Below are 20125 nucleotides of genomic sequence, written 5' to 3'. Positions count from 1 at the left end.
TTTTATTTACAAGATGTTGATCATGAGAAGTATTGAAGAGCAGTGAGTATGTTGCACTATACTTGTGCCATAAGTATGAAATACATGGCTTCGATCCCCTTAATTGCATCATATATTGCATTCCGTGATTCGCCAGGAAGAAATAGGAAAAACACGGAGTCACCTGACTCATTCGCCGCCAGGTGGATAAGACTCGGAAGTTACATAAGCGGCAGATGGAGCCCGGCTCGACACATTAACTTACAGAATATTATAACATGACTATGAATACGAGAAACTTTAGTGATAAAATGATACAATTGCGTAGTACAAAATAATTATTTACATGACAATTGCAAGTCTTTGGGGAAATGTACATGACGGCCACTACGAGTTGTACGTGTGATAGGCTCTTTTTCTGGAATTTCTTGTTGCATAGGAGATTATAGTACAGACGTGTCTATTGAGTCTGGTTCTTTTAACATATATGCAGGTTTTAGCCTGTCAACTGAAATTGTGACATTTTTGTCTTTAATTTTTATCACAAATGTTTTATCTTCATGAGAGGTGAGGTCCTGTATATGGCAGAGTAAAAGGTTTTTGATCTGGATAAATAACAAGCATACAACCTTTAACCATGTGTCGGAATTTCTCAATTGCTGAAAAAATAGCGAATAATTCAAGATCATAGGTTGACCGATTTCGTCGAGATTTATTCAACTGAGAAGAATAAAATGCAATGGGTTTCCACTGATTTTTGGAAAGTTGCATTAGGATACCACCAACAGCAACATCGGAAGCGTCAACAAAAAAACTGATTATAGCACCAAGAATAGGGTGTCTTAATAGTGTAGCCTCTTTTGACTTTTGAAAAGAAAGAGTAATTCCATCATTCCATTGTAGTTGCTCAGATTCTTTGTGAGCTTTAGAATGAAGATTTTTCTTTTATTTTTGTGCCTTTCTAGAAATTGAACTAAGGGTGCTAGAATAGTAGCAGCTTTTGGTATACATTGCCGAATCGTCAGTCAAAATTGAAGTAAAACACTCTCAGATTGATGAATATCCAGTGTCCATGGTCACCACTTTGTTGTTATGAACAGAATTGATGTTCTTGATAAGAAATCTGACTCCGTAATTATCAATAATAAGACTTTTATTTACAAGATGTTGATCATGAGAAGTATCGAAGAGTTTGTTGTACTATATTTGTGCCATAAGTATGAAATACATAGCTTCGGTAATTTCTCTTAATTACATCAAATATTGCGTTCCATAATTCCCCGAGAAGAAATAGGAAAAACACAGTGTCTCCTGACTCATTCGTCATCACGTGGATAAGATCCACGCAACCTGGAAGTTACATAAGTGGCAGATGGGGGAGCCTGGCTTGCCGCAGCAGTCTCAACTCATTCCATGTTATGGTTGCTGACTTTGATACACAAATAATCAATGCCTCAAATAGTATAAAAAGCTGGTGCATTCAAGTAGCAAGGAATAGTAGAAATATAGCCTTAAGTGAATGAAAATTTTAATTGGAAACTGAGAAATTAGGGAAAAGGATTTTGTTCTTTTTGTGGCTACCCTGTTGATATCAAGGGTTAAAATTGAATTGGCATTCCAATATTGTAAAAGTCTGTGTTTGAAACTTTGTGTTTACTTACAAATGTATCCAAATTTTTTACAAGCAATTATTTTTCATAAAAGATAGTGAATTTTTCCCGGGCAGGAATATCCTGCTCAGTCTAATTTTAAGGAAATGATTTGAGAAATTTATGTGGGGGGGGGGAAGCATCATTCCCCTGAATTTCGGCCCTGGGGTATGTAATTCAGTGTAATGATTAATTAACTTCTGTGTAATTATTTTTTTATTTTAATCATACTAAAAACTATACTATATTAAATTAGAACTCTTAGTCATTTAGTGAAATCCATTTCAGCATGTTCCCCCCCCCCCCCCCATGCATTAACTTCATTTTCTTGCAACATTTCTAACCTTGCACTAACTATATACCATATTTTCGGAACTGCATGATGCACTTTTTCCTGCAAGTTTTTGCATCAAAAATACTGGTACATCTTACACTTGAAGTTCAAATTAAAATGTACAGTAATTAATTTAAAAATGCCTCTAGTCCTCTTGTCTTGGAATTGTTGGGGAAAAGAATCATGCTTTTCTTGAGTTTTTAATACATTTTATTTTGTAAAGTAATTTAAAAAAAAAAAAATCTTCCTTTCCATTCAAGTGATGAATGCTTTCAGTGTTTTTTTCTGCTGAAAAATGCTAAGGCGTGTTAATTTTTGAGGTTCTTAAATTATTTTTAAAAGGTCCTTATAAAGTCCTTTTTTTTTTTTTTTTTTTTTTGCTTTGATAGAGGAGTGGGAACCCTGTTTATAAAACTTTGATTTATTTTGAAGATTGAAATATTCCATGAACTTTTAATGGAGAATGTCAAATGTACAGTAAACTCCCAATTATTCACATAGTTGGATGGCACAATTACCACGAATAAATTGCAAAAAGGCTAAAATAAGGGACAAATAAGATAAAAATGTCCTTCCTCAAAAACTTAGCTGCATTGATGCACAAAATACTTTCTACAAACAGTTCAAATATATACAGTACAGTAAAAATGTTTTGTATTTTTGTACAATACAACTTAACATCAATAAAGAACAAGTATGTACAATTAAGAAAGCACAAAACATAAATAAAACAAAACTAGCCGAGTTTAAATTTGCAATTTTTCAATAAGAAACAGCTATTGGTATTTGTTTTTTTGCTGAGAAAATACAGGTTCCCGATAGTTGAATGACTCGGGATAATCCATTTGCCGATAATTGGGAGTTTACTATATATCTTGTACATATCAGTAAAAATCTTCCATTTTGAAACATGCCATCATTAAACATGTGCTTTGTTGAAAATACGGTAGCATATTTGAGGTTTCAATGCTTTTTAATTTTTATTTTAATGATATAGATATGATTATATTAGTGTTATAGGTATTTATTTTGTGGGAAAATACTAAATTTTAAACACATCTGTGTTTAAATTATCATTTACTTTCAAAATTGAAATCAATTTTTGTAGCAAGCAGAATTAGCTGCCGCTCTCTTAAGAAGAATTATCTGTGATGATTATGAAGAAATTGTTCAAAAACTGTCGCCCGATGAACAGTGCCAATTGAAAAATCAGCTTCTTCATCGAATCCAGCAAGGTGTAAATTGTAATCTGAGAAGAAAGACTTGTGATGTTGCTTCTGAGCTTGCAAGAAACTGCATAGGTATGCTTGTAATTATTCCTTCTTTTTTGCTATCTAGTCGGTATTAAGAACCATTGCATGGTTTGTGATTTGTTCACATATTTTCTTAGTAAACGATTAAGCCAAGGTGTGCTAAGCACAAAAGTGGTATCTGCACTTTTCATCAAAATTGAGTTTTCGGTCATCTGGTGCTTTGTTACATATTTCACCAAAACACAATGTTTTATGGTCATTTGTCATTGAAATATTTTTTAAAAAAATCTGAAAAAGTTGCATTTGAATCAAATACGTGGAGGCCCCAAACTTCAAAAGGCAATTTCTCATTTTGAACTTAGCTGCATATACGACTGTTGCGCTTAGCATGTGGCAGAATAGTTGTTAATTAAAATTTTGGAATACTTTTAGCTTCTATTTTAAGGATTTTTAAAATCTTCAAAGGGCTAAGTACTCTTGAAGTGTTTAAAGTTTGAAGTTTACTTATTTATTAATTTCTTTCAAGATTTTATTCGTCATTGCAAATAGATAGTTTTAATTCAAGTATTAAAAGTAAATTTCAGATATTGATGTGAGATGAAAAAATATAAACAAGTTTTATAAGTTAGATTGTGTATGTGTGAATAACTTATCAATGTGGTTTCGAAATTATATTTATGACATGTTGAGGCATAAAAACTTTTACTTCTTTTAAATAAATCTTTAATTTATGCAATTTTTAAAACTTTATTTTATTTTTTAAATCTTTCTGTGTAAAGAAATGTTTTTGACACCAAGAAACTTTACTTTTCAAGTTTAAACAACTAATCAATTCCCAAAACCTGTTTAAAAAAAAAAAACAAAGTGAAAAAGAATCTCACTCCTTTATACTAGCATCCCCCCCCCCTCTGTTTTTGCAAAAATTAAAATCTGTTTATAAAAATGTTATTAAAGGGGCTTTTTTCTCTTTAGTTTTGAATGCAATAAATGTAGACATTTTTAAATTTAAATGCTATAGTTGTTGTCTGTGTCATGTAAATGCTATAAATAAAAATATGATAAATGTTAAAATGCTTTGAAACAACTAAATTAAGATTCTAATTAGGAATGTATTACGATTAATCATACATTTACAGCGAGTTCATCTGATACAAAACCGGCGTTTTACTGATACAAAACTGTTCGTTCTGATATAAAATTGCCATTTTTACTGATACAAAGCTAATACAGAAATGAAATTTTGATCTTCCACCCCTGAAATCCAAATGTTTTTATTTTTTTTAAAAAAAAAGGTATTTTTCCCTAAAAATTATGAAAAATTGCTATTATTTAGGGATGAATCCGAGATTGAACTCTGGCTCAATCAACCCTTTATCATAAGAACTCAGGAGTTAGAGTTTTTCGTTTTTGATTTCCTCCATTTTGCTCTCTGATAACTTATCCCTGTGATGTATAAAATTTTAAAAAATAGTTCATTGATAATTGATTGTGATTGGGGCATCACAATCAATTCGCCTGTCCCTGCATTTAAGAAACAATGTTATACATTTGTGTATGTGTGTATATAATATATATCAAGTACTTGACCCCCCCCCCCCCTGGAAAACTTCGAAATGGTGTACCTAAAGTTATCTAATTATTTCCGATGAGTCCTTAAAACTTTTTGTGTGTCCTTAAAAAATCCTTAATTTTCACTTTTAAAAATAAGTATGAACCCTGTTTTTGAAGTCGCCGTTTTGGCATGAATTTAGAAAAATCTCATGAATTTCGTTATTTTTCAACCAATTAAGCTAAATTTGGTATTAATTTCAAGCTAATACTTTTCTCTTTCAGTGTAAACAACAGAAGGTATTCTGTGAATAGTTGGGCGTTGCCACTCTTTACCTAAAGTCTGTTTTTATCAGGGTTGGCAAGTTTCAGCCAAGTTGGTTAAAACCACTGGTGGAAGCCGGTTAAAATCGGCATGGCAAAAGCCACTTTCTGGCACATTTGCGGCAGAAACTGGCAAAAACTCACAAAATGACAAAAAATTAATTATTGAAGTACAATAGAAAATACATGGAAAAATAATTAATTTTTCACCACAGCAGAATTTAATTACAATATTATCACAATTCAAAATTAAATGTTACATTATTTGGACCCTGCAGTTGCCTCATAGAAAAGGTGGTTTCAAAATTCTAAACAGTTTCTCAATTTAATATGCACAAATGAGAAACTTAAGAAGATTCTTGCAACAAAAGAGCTAGCAAGCAATGCATCAAGGAACAAGCAATGTTCGTGAAACTTTCATCTATTGCATATTTTGTGAAAAAGGTCCACCCTGTAGTGACTGAGGTAGTGGTACAAATTTGACTGGAAAAATAAGTTTAAAAAATGGGTCCAATTTGTTTTGCAAAGCTGTGACATTAAGTACAAAACTAGGTTAATATTAGCAAGCAAAATTCTGGTACTTTCTTCTTGTAGCACATGATAATTTTAATCACAAACGATTTAGATGAAGCATATAAGTGAGCATACAATCAGTAATGCCTGTTTAATTGCCACTGTCACAGCAAAAACTAGTTTTTGCCAGAAAGCCAACCTTGGTTTTTATGCTTTTTCCATTGGAATAAGTCATATCTCTAGAGTATCAACTATGATCTGCGTCAAATATTTTTTGTAGCATATTTAAATCATTCTCCTATGTAGAAAAAATTAGAAGGGTGTTGTTTTGAAATAAAAAAATAAAGTTTTTGCAGAAAATTCAAGTTTTCTATTACTTTAAAGCACTTCTGAGTTTTTTTTTTTTTAAAAAACCAGAAACTTTTCAGAACAATTAATATTGGAATGTCTAAGGATAAAAATTGATTTGTATCAATAGTTAATCATTAAAAATAATAGTGTTAAAAACATTTCTATTGACATATTGTTAAGATGTGTCCTATCTGCCATCTTTTTAAAAGGATCAAACAGAAGATATTGAAAAAAATTTTATAAGTTTCACTTACATTCTGCAATAAAGAAAAAAAGTGTGAGAACTTTTGATTGAATTAAGAAATAGAGTAAATTTTTAAAATAAATACAGTCTGCACAAGCATGCCTTTCATTTTATTTTAAGCATTGAAAGCTATGTGTCAATTTACTTTCAAAACGAAAAAAAAAATGATGTGTGCAATGTTTATATAATGTGTGTACAACAGTGTTTTTTACATTATTAACAGAATGTAAATAATTGCTCGTCCTGTTACCAAGTGTAAAAAATATGTAATTCCTACTGAAAAGAAATTTTTTCTATTTTTCCTCAAAGTAGTCATAATAAGTCAATTTTTAAGGCAGTATGAATCAGATCATTTAGGTAACAACAAAGCCATTGCAAAACTAAATGAAACCTCTGAACTAATAATGATTTTGCCACTATAGTTAAAAAATAGCCTGGTTTGTACCTGGTACTAGTATGAGCAGTTGTTTGGATTCCTTTCATAATGCAAGCAACACAGTTTGGAGCTCATATTACACATCATTCTTCTAATACTTTTAAAGTGAATCAACACATAGCTTTAGTTGATTATAAAATGCTAAATGAAAGGCATGCTTATGCGGACTGCATTTATTTTTAAAAATTACTCTATTTCTTAATTCAAGTAAAAGTTATCTCACGCTTGTTTTCTTTATTGCCGAAAAATTTAATAAGTTTCCTTTAATACCATCTGTTTGATCTCTTTAAAAAGATAGCCCCAGATCTAGCACATTCTCTTTGTATCAAAAAATGAGAAAATCGGAATTTATCAATACGTTTCAAAGAGAGTTTAGAATATACTTCAATCAACAAAAGTAATCTTCTTCAGAGAAATCTAGAGTTGTGTTGCATGAGTATTGTAAGAGTGGAGGATCATTGTCAGGTGTTACGTAATCCAAGCAAGTTCTTGCTATGAAAACTTTTCAAAGCATTCATGCGTGCCTAGGGGGAGGGGGGGGGTCTCAACATATTTTCCATCTTGAACACGTCATCAAACTTCAAACTTACACCCATGGTTATAACGAGTAAATACCATGGTCCCTTTACACTTGTTATAAACAAGTTTGACCGTGGAAACTTGTATTAGAACCTAACAACTGTTATATTTGTGGGAATTTGAATCATTAGGTTGAACTTGAAAAAAAAATCAAAATAATTTGTCAATGTTTCCACTGTAGGTAATTTTCATTTGTACTTTATTTCATGTCAGTTTGTTGAAAGACATATAAGCAAAGCTATACTTTATAGATAGACACATACCGGCCAGTTATTTCAAAATTTTCTATAGGGCAGAGCAAAGGTATGTACTCAATTTAAAGTTTATTGAAAAACAACCAAAACCATGCCTGAGCATATGTAAATGCATCAATTTCTTCTAGCCCGGAGGTCCCCTCCTGACACCTTTTGTTAATGATAAGCCTATATATGATTAAAGTGAAAAACCAACATAAATAAAGCAAAAATTTTGAAGAAAATACAGCATATAGCTATTTCAAGGCTACAATGGAGCCTCTTCATCATTGCAAAAAGCTCACCAACGTAACCGAAAGTCGTGAGAGAACCGACAACGACCACGTGGACACCTGTGTTTATACCAAAGAGGACCAACCAAATAGGAATTCAGGACACAAGACAACAAACAACCAATCAGCAAACGACATGTCAACCCCAGGCTCAGAGCAAGGGGGAGAGACAACCAATCAGAAGCCAGGCGATCTGCATTCAAAGTATCCAGAAGAAACTCGTTAGAGAGGAAACCAGTTTTTTCTCCTGCGTGACGTCACTTCTCGTGAGCTGCAGTTTTGCATTACGCTCTAACACACGTTTAAGTTTCGATACCTTGTTTACCTGGCGACAACTTCAAGGCAGGGGAAAAGTGGGTGACTACTCTTACTCGGCAGCAAGAAGTTGCTTGGTTATGCTGATTTTTCGCTTTGACTGACACTCTTTTGATGAAAATCATTAAGCAAAGTACTCTGCGTCATGATTTTTTAAGCTTTTTAAAACTTCAGTCTATAATTCCAAATAGTCAGTTATTTATAACTGACTTTTAACCTACAAGAATTTTCTTTAGCTTTATATGACAAATATAAACAAATAGCTAAACAAAATGGTATCAATAGCTTAATGGAAATAAAATTGTGTGCCTTTTAAGTATTTTTTCCACCTAAGTAATGTAATTGTTAAGAGATTGAAAGGCACTGTTGTTCGTCTATAAAGTAGTTTAATAAATACATCTTAACTTAAGCTGTAAATTTAAAACTGATAACATCAATTGACTCTTAGAAAATGAGTGTATTTGAAATCGGTAGCAATAATAAAAATTATTTATCTTTTGCAAAGATTTCACTTTTTTTAACACCTCCTGCAGCGTTTAGTTTTTCAATTAATCGTTCCTAGTCTCTCTGCCGATTTAATGCTCAATATTTTGCAGTTAATTTATTCGCATTTGTAAGTAGTGATTGTTTTCCATTTCTGACTAATTACTTTAAACTGATGTTTCTTGATTCCCATAGTCATAATTAAAGGGCGGGTTTTTTGGGTACAAACCATCTCAAAAAAAATTCAAAACAAAGCAAAAGTATGGTTTTTATAAAACTGTTTTGCTAAAAACTTCTTTTTACTGTTTTATTTTTTATTTTATTTTATTTTTTGCAATTCCATTTAAAAAATAAAATATTTTTAAACGAATTTGTACAAACTAAGTGCTTTTTCTGAAGTCTATTTTTTATGATTATCATTGTGAATATCATTTCTTTCAAAACACTAGTTTTCTTCAGATTTTGAATACCTGACACTGACAAAACCATCAAAGTTTTTTTTATAAAGAGCCAAACTCTACATTTTATATTTTTTAAAGTGTCAAACAGTATGAATTTAAGAAGTATTACTTTGAATGTGCATACATGAGTACATGCATCTATTTTATTCCCCCCCCCCTTTTTTTTTTTGAGTTTTTAAACAGACATTGAATATTTAATGGGGGGTGAAGTTACATAATTTTATTCTTCCATTTAATGCAAAAGTCCTCTTTTATATTTGCTTATACTGATACCCTTACCCTCATTTAAATAACGCATTGTAACAAAAACCAATATTTGTTTATAAATCACCAAAAAGGTTTAAAAATAATTGAGTGTGAAGGATTATTTAGAAAGATTACTTTATCATTTGTTACATTGACTTATAAAATTAGAACCGGATTAGTTTGTGAGGATTTTTACAACAAGATATAAACCAAAAAAGACTTTAAAAAAGTCTTACAAAATAAAAGTATATCTAAATAGTGTTAAATTTTTTATTCCTCATTCAAAGTGTTTTTTCTAGCTCAAATTGTAAATATTTACATCTTGGAAATGAAATGTTCATAGTTTATCTGCTTCTGTCATTTTTTATTACATCTGTTTTATGTTCATAGTTAGTAACCATTTATTCATAGCATTGAGAGTAAATTGCCGTACACTCCAAAAATCAGCCCCTTTTGAATACTTGACACGGGGGGGAGGAGGGACCATCCATTTCGGTGTCCCGGTTGAACATTTAAGAAATCTGACAAGCCTATTATTAAATAACTCGTACCTCATTTGAGTTTGTTTAAATTAATTTACATTTTAACCATAAAATATTGTGTAATTGAGAAAATTATAGCTTCATAACATATAAGCTTAATTAAAGTATTCAGAAACTATTTGTCTGCAAATGTCAAAGCAGTTGCTGATTTGTTCTTAAAGTCATGATACAGCTGAGATATTTTGATACTGCATACCATTTGCATTAACATTATGGTTTTGCCAAGAAATTACCTTGTGATTTCTTTCATTTTGCATTATTTATAAGCTGAGAAATAAATCTAGCATTTCGCAAATAGCTTGGGATCGATATGGCTCTTCTAGGTACTTCAACACATATTTTTAAAAATGTAAATTTTTGATCCCATCAACGAAAAATTACTGGACAAACCGCGATATTACCTTCCCTTGAGTTCGCAACCAGTGAGTTAAGTATGTATTTTGTTACACCTAATGACTCCAGTATTACTTTCTTCAATAAAGTATTACTTTCTTCGTAAATTCTTCATTTCACAGAGGAGTCAACTAAAAAATAGTAAATGAAAAATTCATTTACCCCTGTGTAAAGAGGGACCCCCCCCCCCCCTCTTATTAAAATGCGCCTTTGTGATTCTCCATTACAGAGAAATAAAGTTGACTAAGTTAAAAAGTTAAACTAATAAAACACATGTAGCTGTTTGGAGATGAGATTATGGAGTCATTTATTGGTCAATCGTTTCCCCGTCTCGAGTTGCAGGTCGAAGGGGAGAAAATTCTCACTAGAGGGTTTAAACGTAGCATGAAATGTTGCTACCGACTATTTTCTCAGCGATCCTCCCTTCTCATGAGAAGGAAATAGACGTCACTGGAAGTTCCGGACGGCTTGAACATAGGTCGCCAGGAGACATAAAGAGTGAGGGACAAAGAAGAAACCGATAAAGCAATTATAGAAATTGCTTCCAAATATCATGAAAAAATGGAGTGCTGGAAAAATCATTGACAAGAGAATGAGAATTTTTTCAAATATAGTAAGTTTCCCAGAAATCAAGGTCATAAACAAAGGAACATTTACAAAATATCTTTGCAGATGAAAAATCAAAACTGGCCAGAAGTCCAACAATGCAGAGCGATGGAACATAACATAATTTTCATGCTCTTTCAGACGGTGCTTGAGAGCAAGTTTAGTCTGTCCAACATAACCAAGTCCACACTTGCAGGAGATGCTATAAATATTCCAGTTGCTATGGCAATCATTAGGGTCCTTCATGTTTGTAAACTTTATCTTATTTACAGTAGAAAAAATAATATAATTAATAAAAATAATGTATAAAATAATAAAAAAATACATCCAAAATCTGATGTTAACACTAGCCAGTGCGTACCAACATTCACCTAGCTAAGGCATCAGCAAGTGAAAGTAGACTTATTCCAATTTCTGTCTTACATCATAGCATATATGTATGTATATTCCAAAATTAACATTATAATTTTGTTTTGTTTGTAGATGATGATGGGAATAACCTTTGGCCAGAGTTTCTAAAATTTCTATTTGATTCTGCTTGCTCCCCGGAGGGTATCCTGAGAGAATTGGCTTTAACTATGTTTGCGTAAGTAAAATCTGGGAGCTTATGATAAATTTGGGTCCAGTAACAAATGATTCACCTGTATAGGGACTGATCACTAAACAGTGGTCATATAATTAATTAAATCAAACTCTATTAATCCTCCAAGTGTTGATGGCCTTTTTCAAAATAGCCTCTATGTCTTGCACACTTGAATCAATGATCTTCTTCCACTATCTCAGCAACAATGCTGTTCTTTTATTCTGTTGCAGAAATTACCTGAGCACTTGTTCCACTTTCCTTTGAAATAGGTCCCATCATTAAAATATTTTGAACCATCTTCTAGTTGTGCTATAGGAAAGTACAAACACTCCATAAGCTTCCTGTAACATCATATATTCTGCAGCTGCTAATTTTTTAAGGCAAAAACAAAATTTCAATGCAGCGTCCTATTTGTTTATCTCACATTGCTTCCATTTTCTTATATACAAAAACTAAATTACATGTATTTCTATTGCAATCAGTGTCACATTATTGTCGTCATAACCCTTAAACTTTCACAATACATTCATCACCTACCCCACTAGATGTGCATAAGTACTTTTCTGTGCTTTGATTTTTTTTAGTTACCTATAAAAAGTTTATTACGAGTCTTTGTTGATCGACTTACATATTTTATCTCGAAAACGGGAATTTTTATTATTCTTCGTAGTAAAAAATAAAATTTTCTAAGCTTTAAAATTTTTCCTTGCCCAAGTATTTTTAAAGTGGAATGTAATTTTGTTATTTTTTTTTTTTTTTTTTTTTTTTTTGCCAATCGCAATTTTTTATGCGTTGAAAAATCCAAAAGCATTTGCTTCTGTAAAACTCACTCACTTGAATTTGCTGTGTAATTCAATCCCTTTTAAATCAAAAATTGTATTTTATTCTCATTATATATTACAAGTTTAGTTATTGTTCATAATAATGTTTAATAATCCCTGCTTGTTTTAGAAATATGCAAAAGTCAGGTCACTCCAAATTTCAGTTCTTACCCATTACCAGCACTGTACATGGTAAAAAGTTGTTAGAAGACATTTTTCTATTTTTATGCCTCTATTGAAACAATGGTGTACATGAGTGAAGACAAACTATGATAATGACGCAGATGCCTTAATTTAGGCAGCTAGACTCAATAAATTACTCAAGCAACCAAACTCAACCAAAAAAATAAAAAGTACTCCTTTTAGTTTCATTACGTTGAGTGCTATGTTTATGTAATACAGAAGATCATTATAATGCACACTTAGGGACCCAAGTTTTGTGTTTTCTAGATCATTTCACAAATTTTGAAAATTATATTCAGAACAGGGGCGTCGACTTGCCAAAATTATGGGGGAGGGGTGAACGTCTTTGGAGTCTAAGGGGGTATGTAATCCTACAGAGCCCCTCCCCCCTCCTGCTAGTATTTCAATTATTTTTAATGTTGAGTGGTTTTTTACTAGGTGCCACCTTATATCTGCTTATTTTATTTATCATTTCAATAATATTTCTATACCTTTATTTTATTTTAGAAAAAATGCAAAAGTCAATCAAAAAATGTGGCTTAGCTCCCACAGTCTCGAATTTTATTGAAACTTGGCATGGTTACTTTTTTGTGCATTTAAGAAAGTAAAAAATATCTATGGTAAATCTCAAATGGTTTAGGCTTAAGAGCCTGTTGAAAGTTTTGAGATTTCATGATTAAATGAGGCAGCTGCCAGTTGTTCTTTTGATTCTGAAATCATATTAGGAAGTTTTTGAAAACAAATTTTGGGTTCCATTGCAAGGAAAACGATAACTAATTATCTATATACATTATTTTCAATTCTTACTGTGAAAAGTATGTTCTACCACATATAGAATTTTGGATTTTTCCCTCTGTTGTATAAATTTTTACTTTATAAACAGACCTAATTTTAAAATTTATGTTTTCTCTCGTTTAACACTATAAACTCAAATGTTTTTAATGAAAAAAAATGTATTTTTCCCTAAAAAAAATGAAAAGTTGACACTATTGTGTGATGCAGCCAAGATTGACCTCTGGCTCCCCAACCCTTTGTTCAAGGAATCAAGGGTTACAAATTGTTGCATCTTTTTCAAAATATAAATTTATTTACAAATAAACGTTCTTGCGAGAAATGGTACAATGCAGCAAATTGTACAAAATTATTACTTATATAAATTCATATTACCTTCAAAACTGATAAGTTAGCCATTCTTTTTTGAATATCATGACTTCCAGGTTCTTTTTTGATGCGGTTTTAGATATCATCCCTTTAACAAAATTTTTTTTGGATTTCCTCCTTTTTGCTCTCTGACCATACTCATCCCTGTTTAATTATTGGACCTTTCCATAACCACAAACTTCCACATTCTCTCGATTTTTCCACCATGGGCTTGTTTTGTTTGCAACGTGGTTTTGGAGGAGACTTTTAGACTCACGTCGTTTGACTTTTTTTTTAAGTAGCTCTGTTATTTCCAACTCACTGCATTGCAGACCACAGAGTTGCCCGCTATTTTTTCGAGTTGATTGCCTTTCATCTTTATTTTTCACTTGCTATTTTCAATTATCCTTTCATTTTTCTCATTTGCGTTTCTTTTTTTTTTTTGCAAACTTTACACGCATAAATGCAAATTATGTGTGCTCTTGAATTGTCTTCGAGGTGAATCTGAATCACTGATAGAGTGATTGCTGATGGGATGAAATGTTAACGCCACATCGGAGGGCCTCCACATACCAGGTAAAACAGGAACTATCAGGGATGTTGGGAGGAAAATTTCAAGCTGGTTTGAAACACCGATGGGCAACTGTTCCTGCATCTTTGACATGTTTCTGGTAAAATATTCTAAGTCTTGAAGAATCACTAAATTGAAATGACTTTCCATTTAGACCATTTTTTAAGCTAGGAGTGTTTCAGGATTTCTCTGTAAACTCAAAAAAAAAAAGGTCAAAAATGTTTAGGCTGTCTTTAATGATGTAAAAGTGAGGAGGGTGAGGTTTTAAAAAAAAACAGAAACTGAAGTTTTAAAAACACTAATCTAGGCAATCTTTGATGAATTTGTGAGAGATGGTTTCGGTGGTCTAACCTAAAAATGTTTTGTTAGCTGATGCATTAAAAACTATTTGAGGCTATACCTAAATGACTAAGGAGAAAGGGAATTTGGGACCCTCTTCCGAAAAATCTTTGTAATTGAAGCCTTAAAAACTGTTAGGCTGTCTTTGGCAATGTCAAGAGGGGAGGTAGGCTCTCTTTAGGCGAAATTCCAAAACTGGAGTCATAAAGAGCAACTTTAGACCATTGTTAATGAACATAGAGGGTGAGATTTGGAGTCCCCCTCCCACTTTAAAGCTAAAGTATTCAAAACTCTCTTTAGGTAATCTTTGAGGCACTTAAAAAGAGGGAATTAATTCAAAGGCTTCCTTTTGATAAATTTTAAAAATTCAGTTCTAAAAACTTCGGTGATGAAAAGGGGAAACCACAAATTTTTAGTCAAATTTTGTCAACTTAGGGGAAAGCGTTTGCAGGGCGGCTCTCTTCCCCAAAAATTTCTCTATGCTGAAATATTGAAGTGCTATTTTGGCTATTTTTGAGTGAGTTAAGAATTAAAAACTCAAATTAAGGACATTTGTGAAGAATTTAGAGGAAGGGGTTCGGGAGATCTCTTCTGAAACTTTTTTAATGCTGAAATATAAAAAAACGCTACATTAGGCTGTATTTGAGTGCCTTTTGAGGGACATGATTTGGGGCCTTCCCTTGGGTGAGAATTCAGTTCCCCAATTGCTTTTTTTAATTAATGAATATTGGATAGCGTTCCTCGTTTAAAATATATATCTACTTCACATAAGCTGTTTTTTTATTGCTAATTTTACACCTGCTACATATAAAGAATTCTTTTACAAATGAAGACTGTGGGGGGGATGGGGGAGGGACATGGTGCAAGTTCATTAATCGCCCATACCCTTCCCCCACCTTTCTTTCTTTTCTGGTTTGTTTGCGCTGTCAGACTTTCCGATCAGAACTAATTTATGTTGCAAAAGTGAAAATCTTATGTCCCAAGAGATTTTCTGCAATAAAAAGGTTTACGATCAGCAAAAAAGCTAATGGTTTGGAGCCCAGAACGCTTTTACCCCTAACATCATCCAACATCGTCTAAAATTTTGTTTTTGGAACTTCAATTTCGAAATATTCCCGAGGAGAGTTCCTGAACACCATACCTTCGATAATGCACTTTCATAACATTTATGCAAAAAATGTATAAATGTTATAAAAGATCAAATAGGATTTCATTTTTAAAGCTTCAATTTCAATGCTTTAGTATCGGGGAGAGCCAGCCCCCCCCCCCCTTCTATAATATTTTTTGAAGATTGCCCAATATTTTGATTTTGGGACTATCAGTTTGAAAAAGTTCCCGAGTAGCATCAGCTCATCGGCCGATGATCGGCCGTTCATCGAAATCTGATCAAACTTTGATCGGCCGATGATCGGGTTCCGATGAGTTTTCATCGGAAATTGCTCCAATATGTCTCATCGGCAATAGTAGAATCCGATCATCGGAATCCGATGAATGTTGCTCCCGATACCGATGAGATTTGGAGCAATATACGAGCAGTGTCGTTCCGAGGCGATGAATTTAGGATGAAAATACGATGAGAAGTAGTAACAACTACGATATAGGGATGAGCAGGAGGAAAAAAAATTAACAGTGGGAAGAAAACTTGCAGGAGGGGTATTTTCGGATGACGTCATTTGGGAATTACTTAATATATATTATTTTTTTAATAACTTCTTTAATTAATTATTAATGTAACACTAATGTCGCTCTAGCCGGGAATCGAACCCTAGACCTCTGGAATAAGAGATTCATATGCTAACCACTAGACAAGTTATGCTCGCTTCAAGGCGGAAAATAATGTATTAAATGGAAAATCATTTGTGGCGCCATGGTGGCAAGGCCATGACAGATTTCTGAACGGAAAGTGAGAATTTTATTCAGTGAATATACTTATGGCGCTAGCTAGTGAAGAGTCGGTAATTTTGGGAGTCAAATTGAACGAAGTGGAATTGTTTTGGAGATAGAGAGAAATCATTCAAGAGCCAGAGTCTCATTTTGTTCGCAATTCCAGTGAGGTAATCGGCGTTGGAATCGTGGAGTTAATGTTGAATTGATTTTGCAGCAAATTGGAGTAAACCCTACCAAAATCCAGGAGTCGGATTCGGAGTCAAAGTCTCAGTCATTTTTCCTCCGATTCTCAAACTTGAATGTTGATCCGTATAGCCTTACGTTTGATCAATAGTCAGATATTCGAATAATAAAACTTATTCTATTTTAACAGTTGGGAGATTTCCAAAAATTTTAGATTGGGAAAAATTTTATCGGAAAATTTAAACGACCTACTTTTTTTAAGATGAAATGTAACTCGGCAAATTTTCATCGGAAAATTTATCGTTACGATCTCTTTTTCCGATGAAATGTAGCTCAGCAAATTTTCATCGGAAAACTTGATCGTTACGATTTCGTTTTTCGATGAAATTTCTCTCGGAAAATTTTCATCGGAAAATTTGATCGTTACGATCTCTTTTTCCGATGAAATGTAGCTCGACAAATTTTCATCGGAAAATTTGATCGTTACGATCTCTTTTTCCGATGAAATGCAGCTCGGCAAATTTTCATCGGAAAATTCGATCGTTACGATCTCTTTTTCCGATGAAATACAGCTCGGCAAATTTTCATCGGAAAATTTGATCGTAACGATATAGTTTTCCGATAAAAAACAGCTCATCATAAACCGTTCTCGGATTCTGATCGCAACGATATCAGCGTACATTACGCGATGAGTTTAGGAGGAGTCGAGGATCGGCTGAGCAAAATCGGATGAGTTAATGCTACCTGGGTTGATGTAAGAGAGTCCCTGAACCCCTCCTTTCCCTGAACTTTACCAAAATGGCCCATCATTGCATTTTTTGGACATTTATTTAAAAAAAATAGGCCCCCCACCCCCCTGTTATTGGTGGTTTTTATGGTTTTTGAACTACAATATCAAAATGCTTAAGTATTACAATTTAAACTAGGTCAATGTTGTTTGAAAAGTCAAAAACAAAAAATTCAAGGTAAACACAGATTTCAAAACTGCCATAGTCAAAATCTACAACATTTATGTTCATAAATTTTGTGCATGCCTCTGGGGGTGACGGGGGGTGCTCAAAATATTTTTTGTCTTTAACACATCACCAAACTTGCACCCATGACTCAACACCTCGAGAAGTTCACAAAGTGAGAACTCGAGCATTTGATCTCTCGAGTGATTGACATCTCAAGAACTCAACATTTCGAGAAGTTCACAAAGCGAAAACTCAAGCAGTTGATTGCTCGAGTACTCGGAAAGTGATAATCAAGAACTTGAGCAGTCCATCGCTTGAGAACTCGGAATGAGATATTCAAGATCTCGGGACCTGTTAATCGAGAACTCAAGGTGTGATAATTGAGAACTCAAGATGTGATAATTGAGAACTCAAGATGTGATAACACGAGAACTCGAGATATGATAATCGAGAACTTGAGATGTGATAATCGAGAACTCGAGATAATGATAATCGAGAACTCGAGATGTGATAATCGAGTACTCGAGATGTGATAATCGAGAACTCATAATAATAGAGTTCTGGAATGATCCTGAATAATAAAGTGATTCGATAATGAGAACTCTATTATGGCCTATCACTAGTATCAATATATTTACACTTTAGAATAAGTTATTAGTGCAATGAATATTAAAGCTTAAATTATGTAAATTAACATACAAATTGTCATTCACAAATAAATATGTTTGATTTTCAAAAGAATGACACTTTTGCTGACTCGAACATCTCCTTGAGTTTTGGTTGCAAATATTTCAATTTTTCATTGAAGATTATTCCCCTAAATATAAGTTAGGGGACTTAGAGTCCATATAAACAGTTAGATTTTGTATTTTTTCACTAACTTTCTTTTTTGCTTCCAAGTTTCCATATCTTAACTCTGCACTATATGTTAACCATTTTTGCATCTAAGCCCAACGGTTGCAGGAATAGTGATCTTGCAAGTAAAACGAGAGCACACTGAACTCTTTAAATGCTAAGACGTGGTAAAAGTTGCTGTCTTGAGAAAAACAATTTTTAAAAAAAGTTCTGCACTGTAAAATATGGGATGTACCATGAAAAATTAAAGAAAGAGAGTAAGAACATTGAAATTTATCATGTCTGTATGTAGAACTTAATAAAACATGAAGTACTCTATATTTCAGTATAAAAATTTCAAAATGAAACTTTTTAAAGATGTCTTGAACTAGAGCAGCAATAAGTGTCCATGTGTATGAATGCTGAATTATTTTGAAAATATGGAATACAACAAAAAGTCCCAAATTCATGATTTTTTTTCCCCATTTTTATTGTTTTATTTTTAAACTTTTTTTTCTGAGAAGAAAAAAGAAAAAACATAAAATTGTATTTTCACTTAAAAAAAAGTTAAATTAGGCAAAAACTACAATAGAATCTTTACTGTCAGAATACGTAAAATACCAACTATTTTAACTATACTGAAACCTCATTGGTATCAAGCTGCATCCACAGATGAGCACCTCTTCACTTGAGATCTTCTTCAAGGTTATAAATTGCTACGTTTTCACTGATGTTTCCCAATCCTATAAGGAAAGAGAGGGGAAAGATGACTTATTCGTCTTGAAAAATCATCAGCCTTAGAAGGCTTGCAGGCTCATGTTTCCTTTTTCTTTAATGATTTTGGTAGGGTACATTTTTATTTCCTATGTTTTATTTTTCTGCATTTTGTATGTGACATTACATTAATTTTATAAGTGACGTTAGAAATCATCTGGATCTATGGCTCATACCCATAGTAGTTTTTTTTTTTTTTCTTCATAGAAATTGAAAAAGGAACAACATTCCAAATTTCAGACTTAGTACTGTACTTCCTGTTCTCTTTTATTTATGAAGTTCCTATATTTTGGTAAAAATTCCTATATTTTTTTTGAAAAAATCCTTTATTTTCCTTTTTGGCAAACGTCACTTCTAAATCTTTTTTATAAAAATATGTATGATGATATAAAGCAATTAAGTATGAAACATTTGCTTCAATACATTTAAATGGGTTTTATAAAAGTATTGAAAGTTACTTCACACCTGTACAGACATAATCATTGTGTTTCGAAAATCTTAAGTATGCTCCATTAAATTTCAAGCATGTGATTCCTGTGGTGTGTTCAAACCATTGCTTATAGGGGTATTTTTGTTTTTTAGATCAGTGCCTGGAGTATTTGGTAATGAGCAAACTAGGTATCTTGAAGTTATTCAACAGATGCTTTGTCGAAGTTTAACTGATCAAGAAAGTAATGTAAGTCTTAATCGCTTATTTTTCTTCACTGTGTTAAATTTAATTTGCAATATCAACTGAATGGCTTTAGATGCATTTTGTTAGATTTGAAAAAATAAAAAAATTTAAATTCTAACAAGTGCTTTTTTGTAAGAATAAAGGAATTTTTTGTTGAACGGTCGGTGTCAATAATGTTGTAAGATTCCATGCTGTTTCAGTTGGTAGGAAGTCGTTTCCCTGGAATCTTGACCACACAAACACTGAAGATGGCCGCCACAGATGCAGCCAAAATGTTTGGAGTAACAACACTCAGACCACGGCACAACAGCCCTTGAATCTTATTTACTTATTTTAAGTGCAAAAAAGCACTTAAATTAAGTGCTTTTTTTGTTTCACCTTATAATTGATCTTTTTTCT

General features: G+C 32.6%; 1 protein-coding gene across 1 annotated transcript in view; it reads left to right on the top strand.

Annotated features, from left to right (window-relative positions):
- LOC129219334 (importin-5-like) overlaps nt 1-20125 on the top strand; it is a 140280-nt gene that overhangs the window by 17571 nt on the left and 102584 nt on the right. Inside the window, exons 3-5 of the mRNA XM_054853694.1 lie at nt 3071-3263; nt 11266-11368; nt 19636-19729. Coding sequence (XP_054709669.1) covers nt 3071-3263; nt 11266-11368; nt 19636-19729 — 390 coding nt within the window. The remainder of the gene's footprint in view (nt 1-3070; nt 3264-11265; nt 11369-19635; nt 19730-20125) is intronic.

Source organism: Uloborus diversus, chromosome 3 (assembly GCF_026930045.1).
Source record: "Uloborus diversus isolate 005 chromosome 3, Udiv.v.3.1, whole genome shotgun sequence".
Lineage (NCBI taxonomy): Eukaryota > Metazoa > Arthropoda > Arachnida > Araneae > Uloboridae > Uloborus > Uloborus diversus.
The sequence above is the reverse complement of the archived record's forward strand: the minus strand, read 5'-3'. Positions and strand labels throughout refer to the sequence as shown.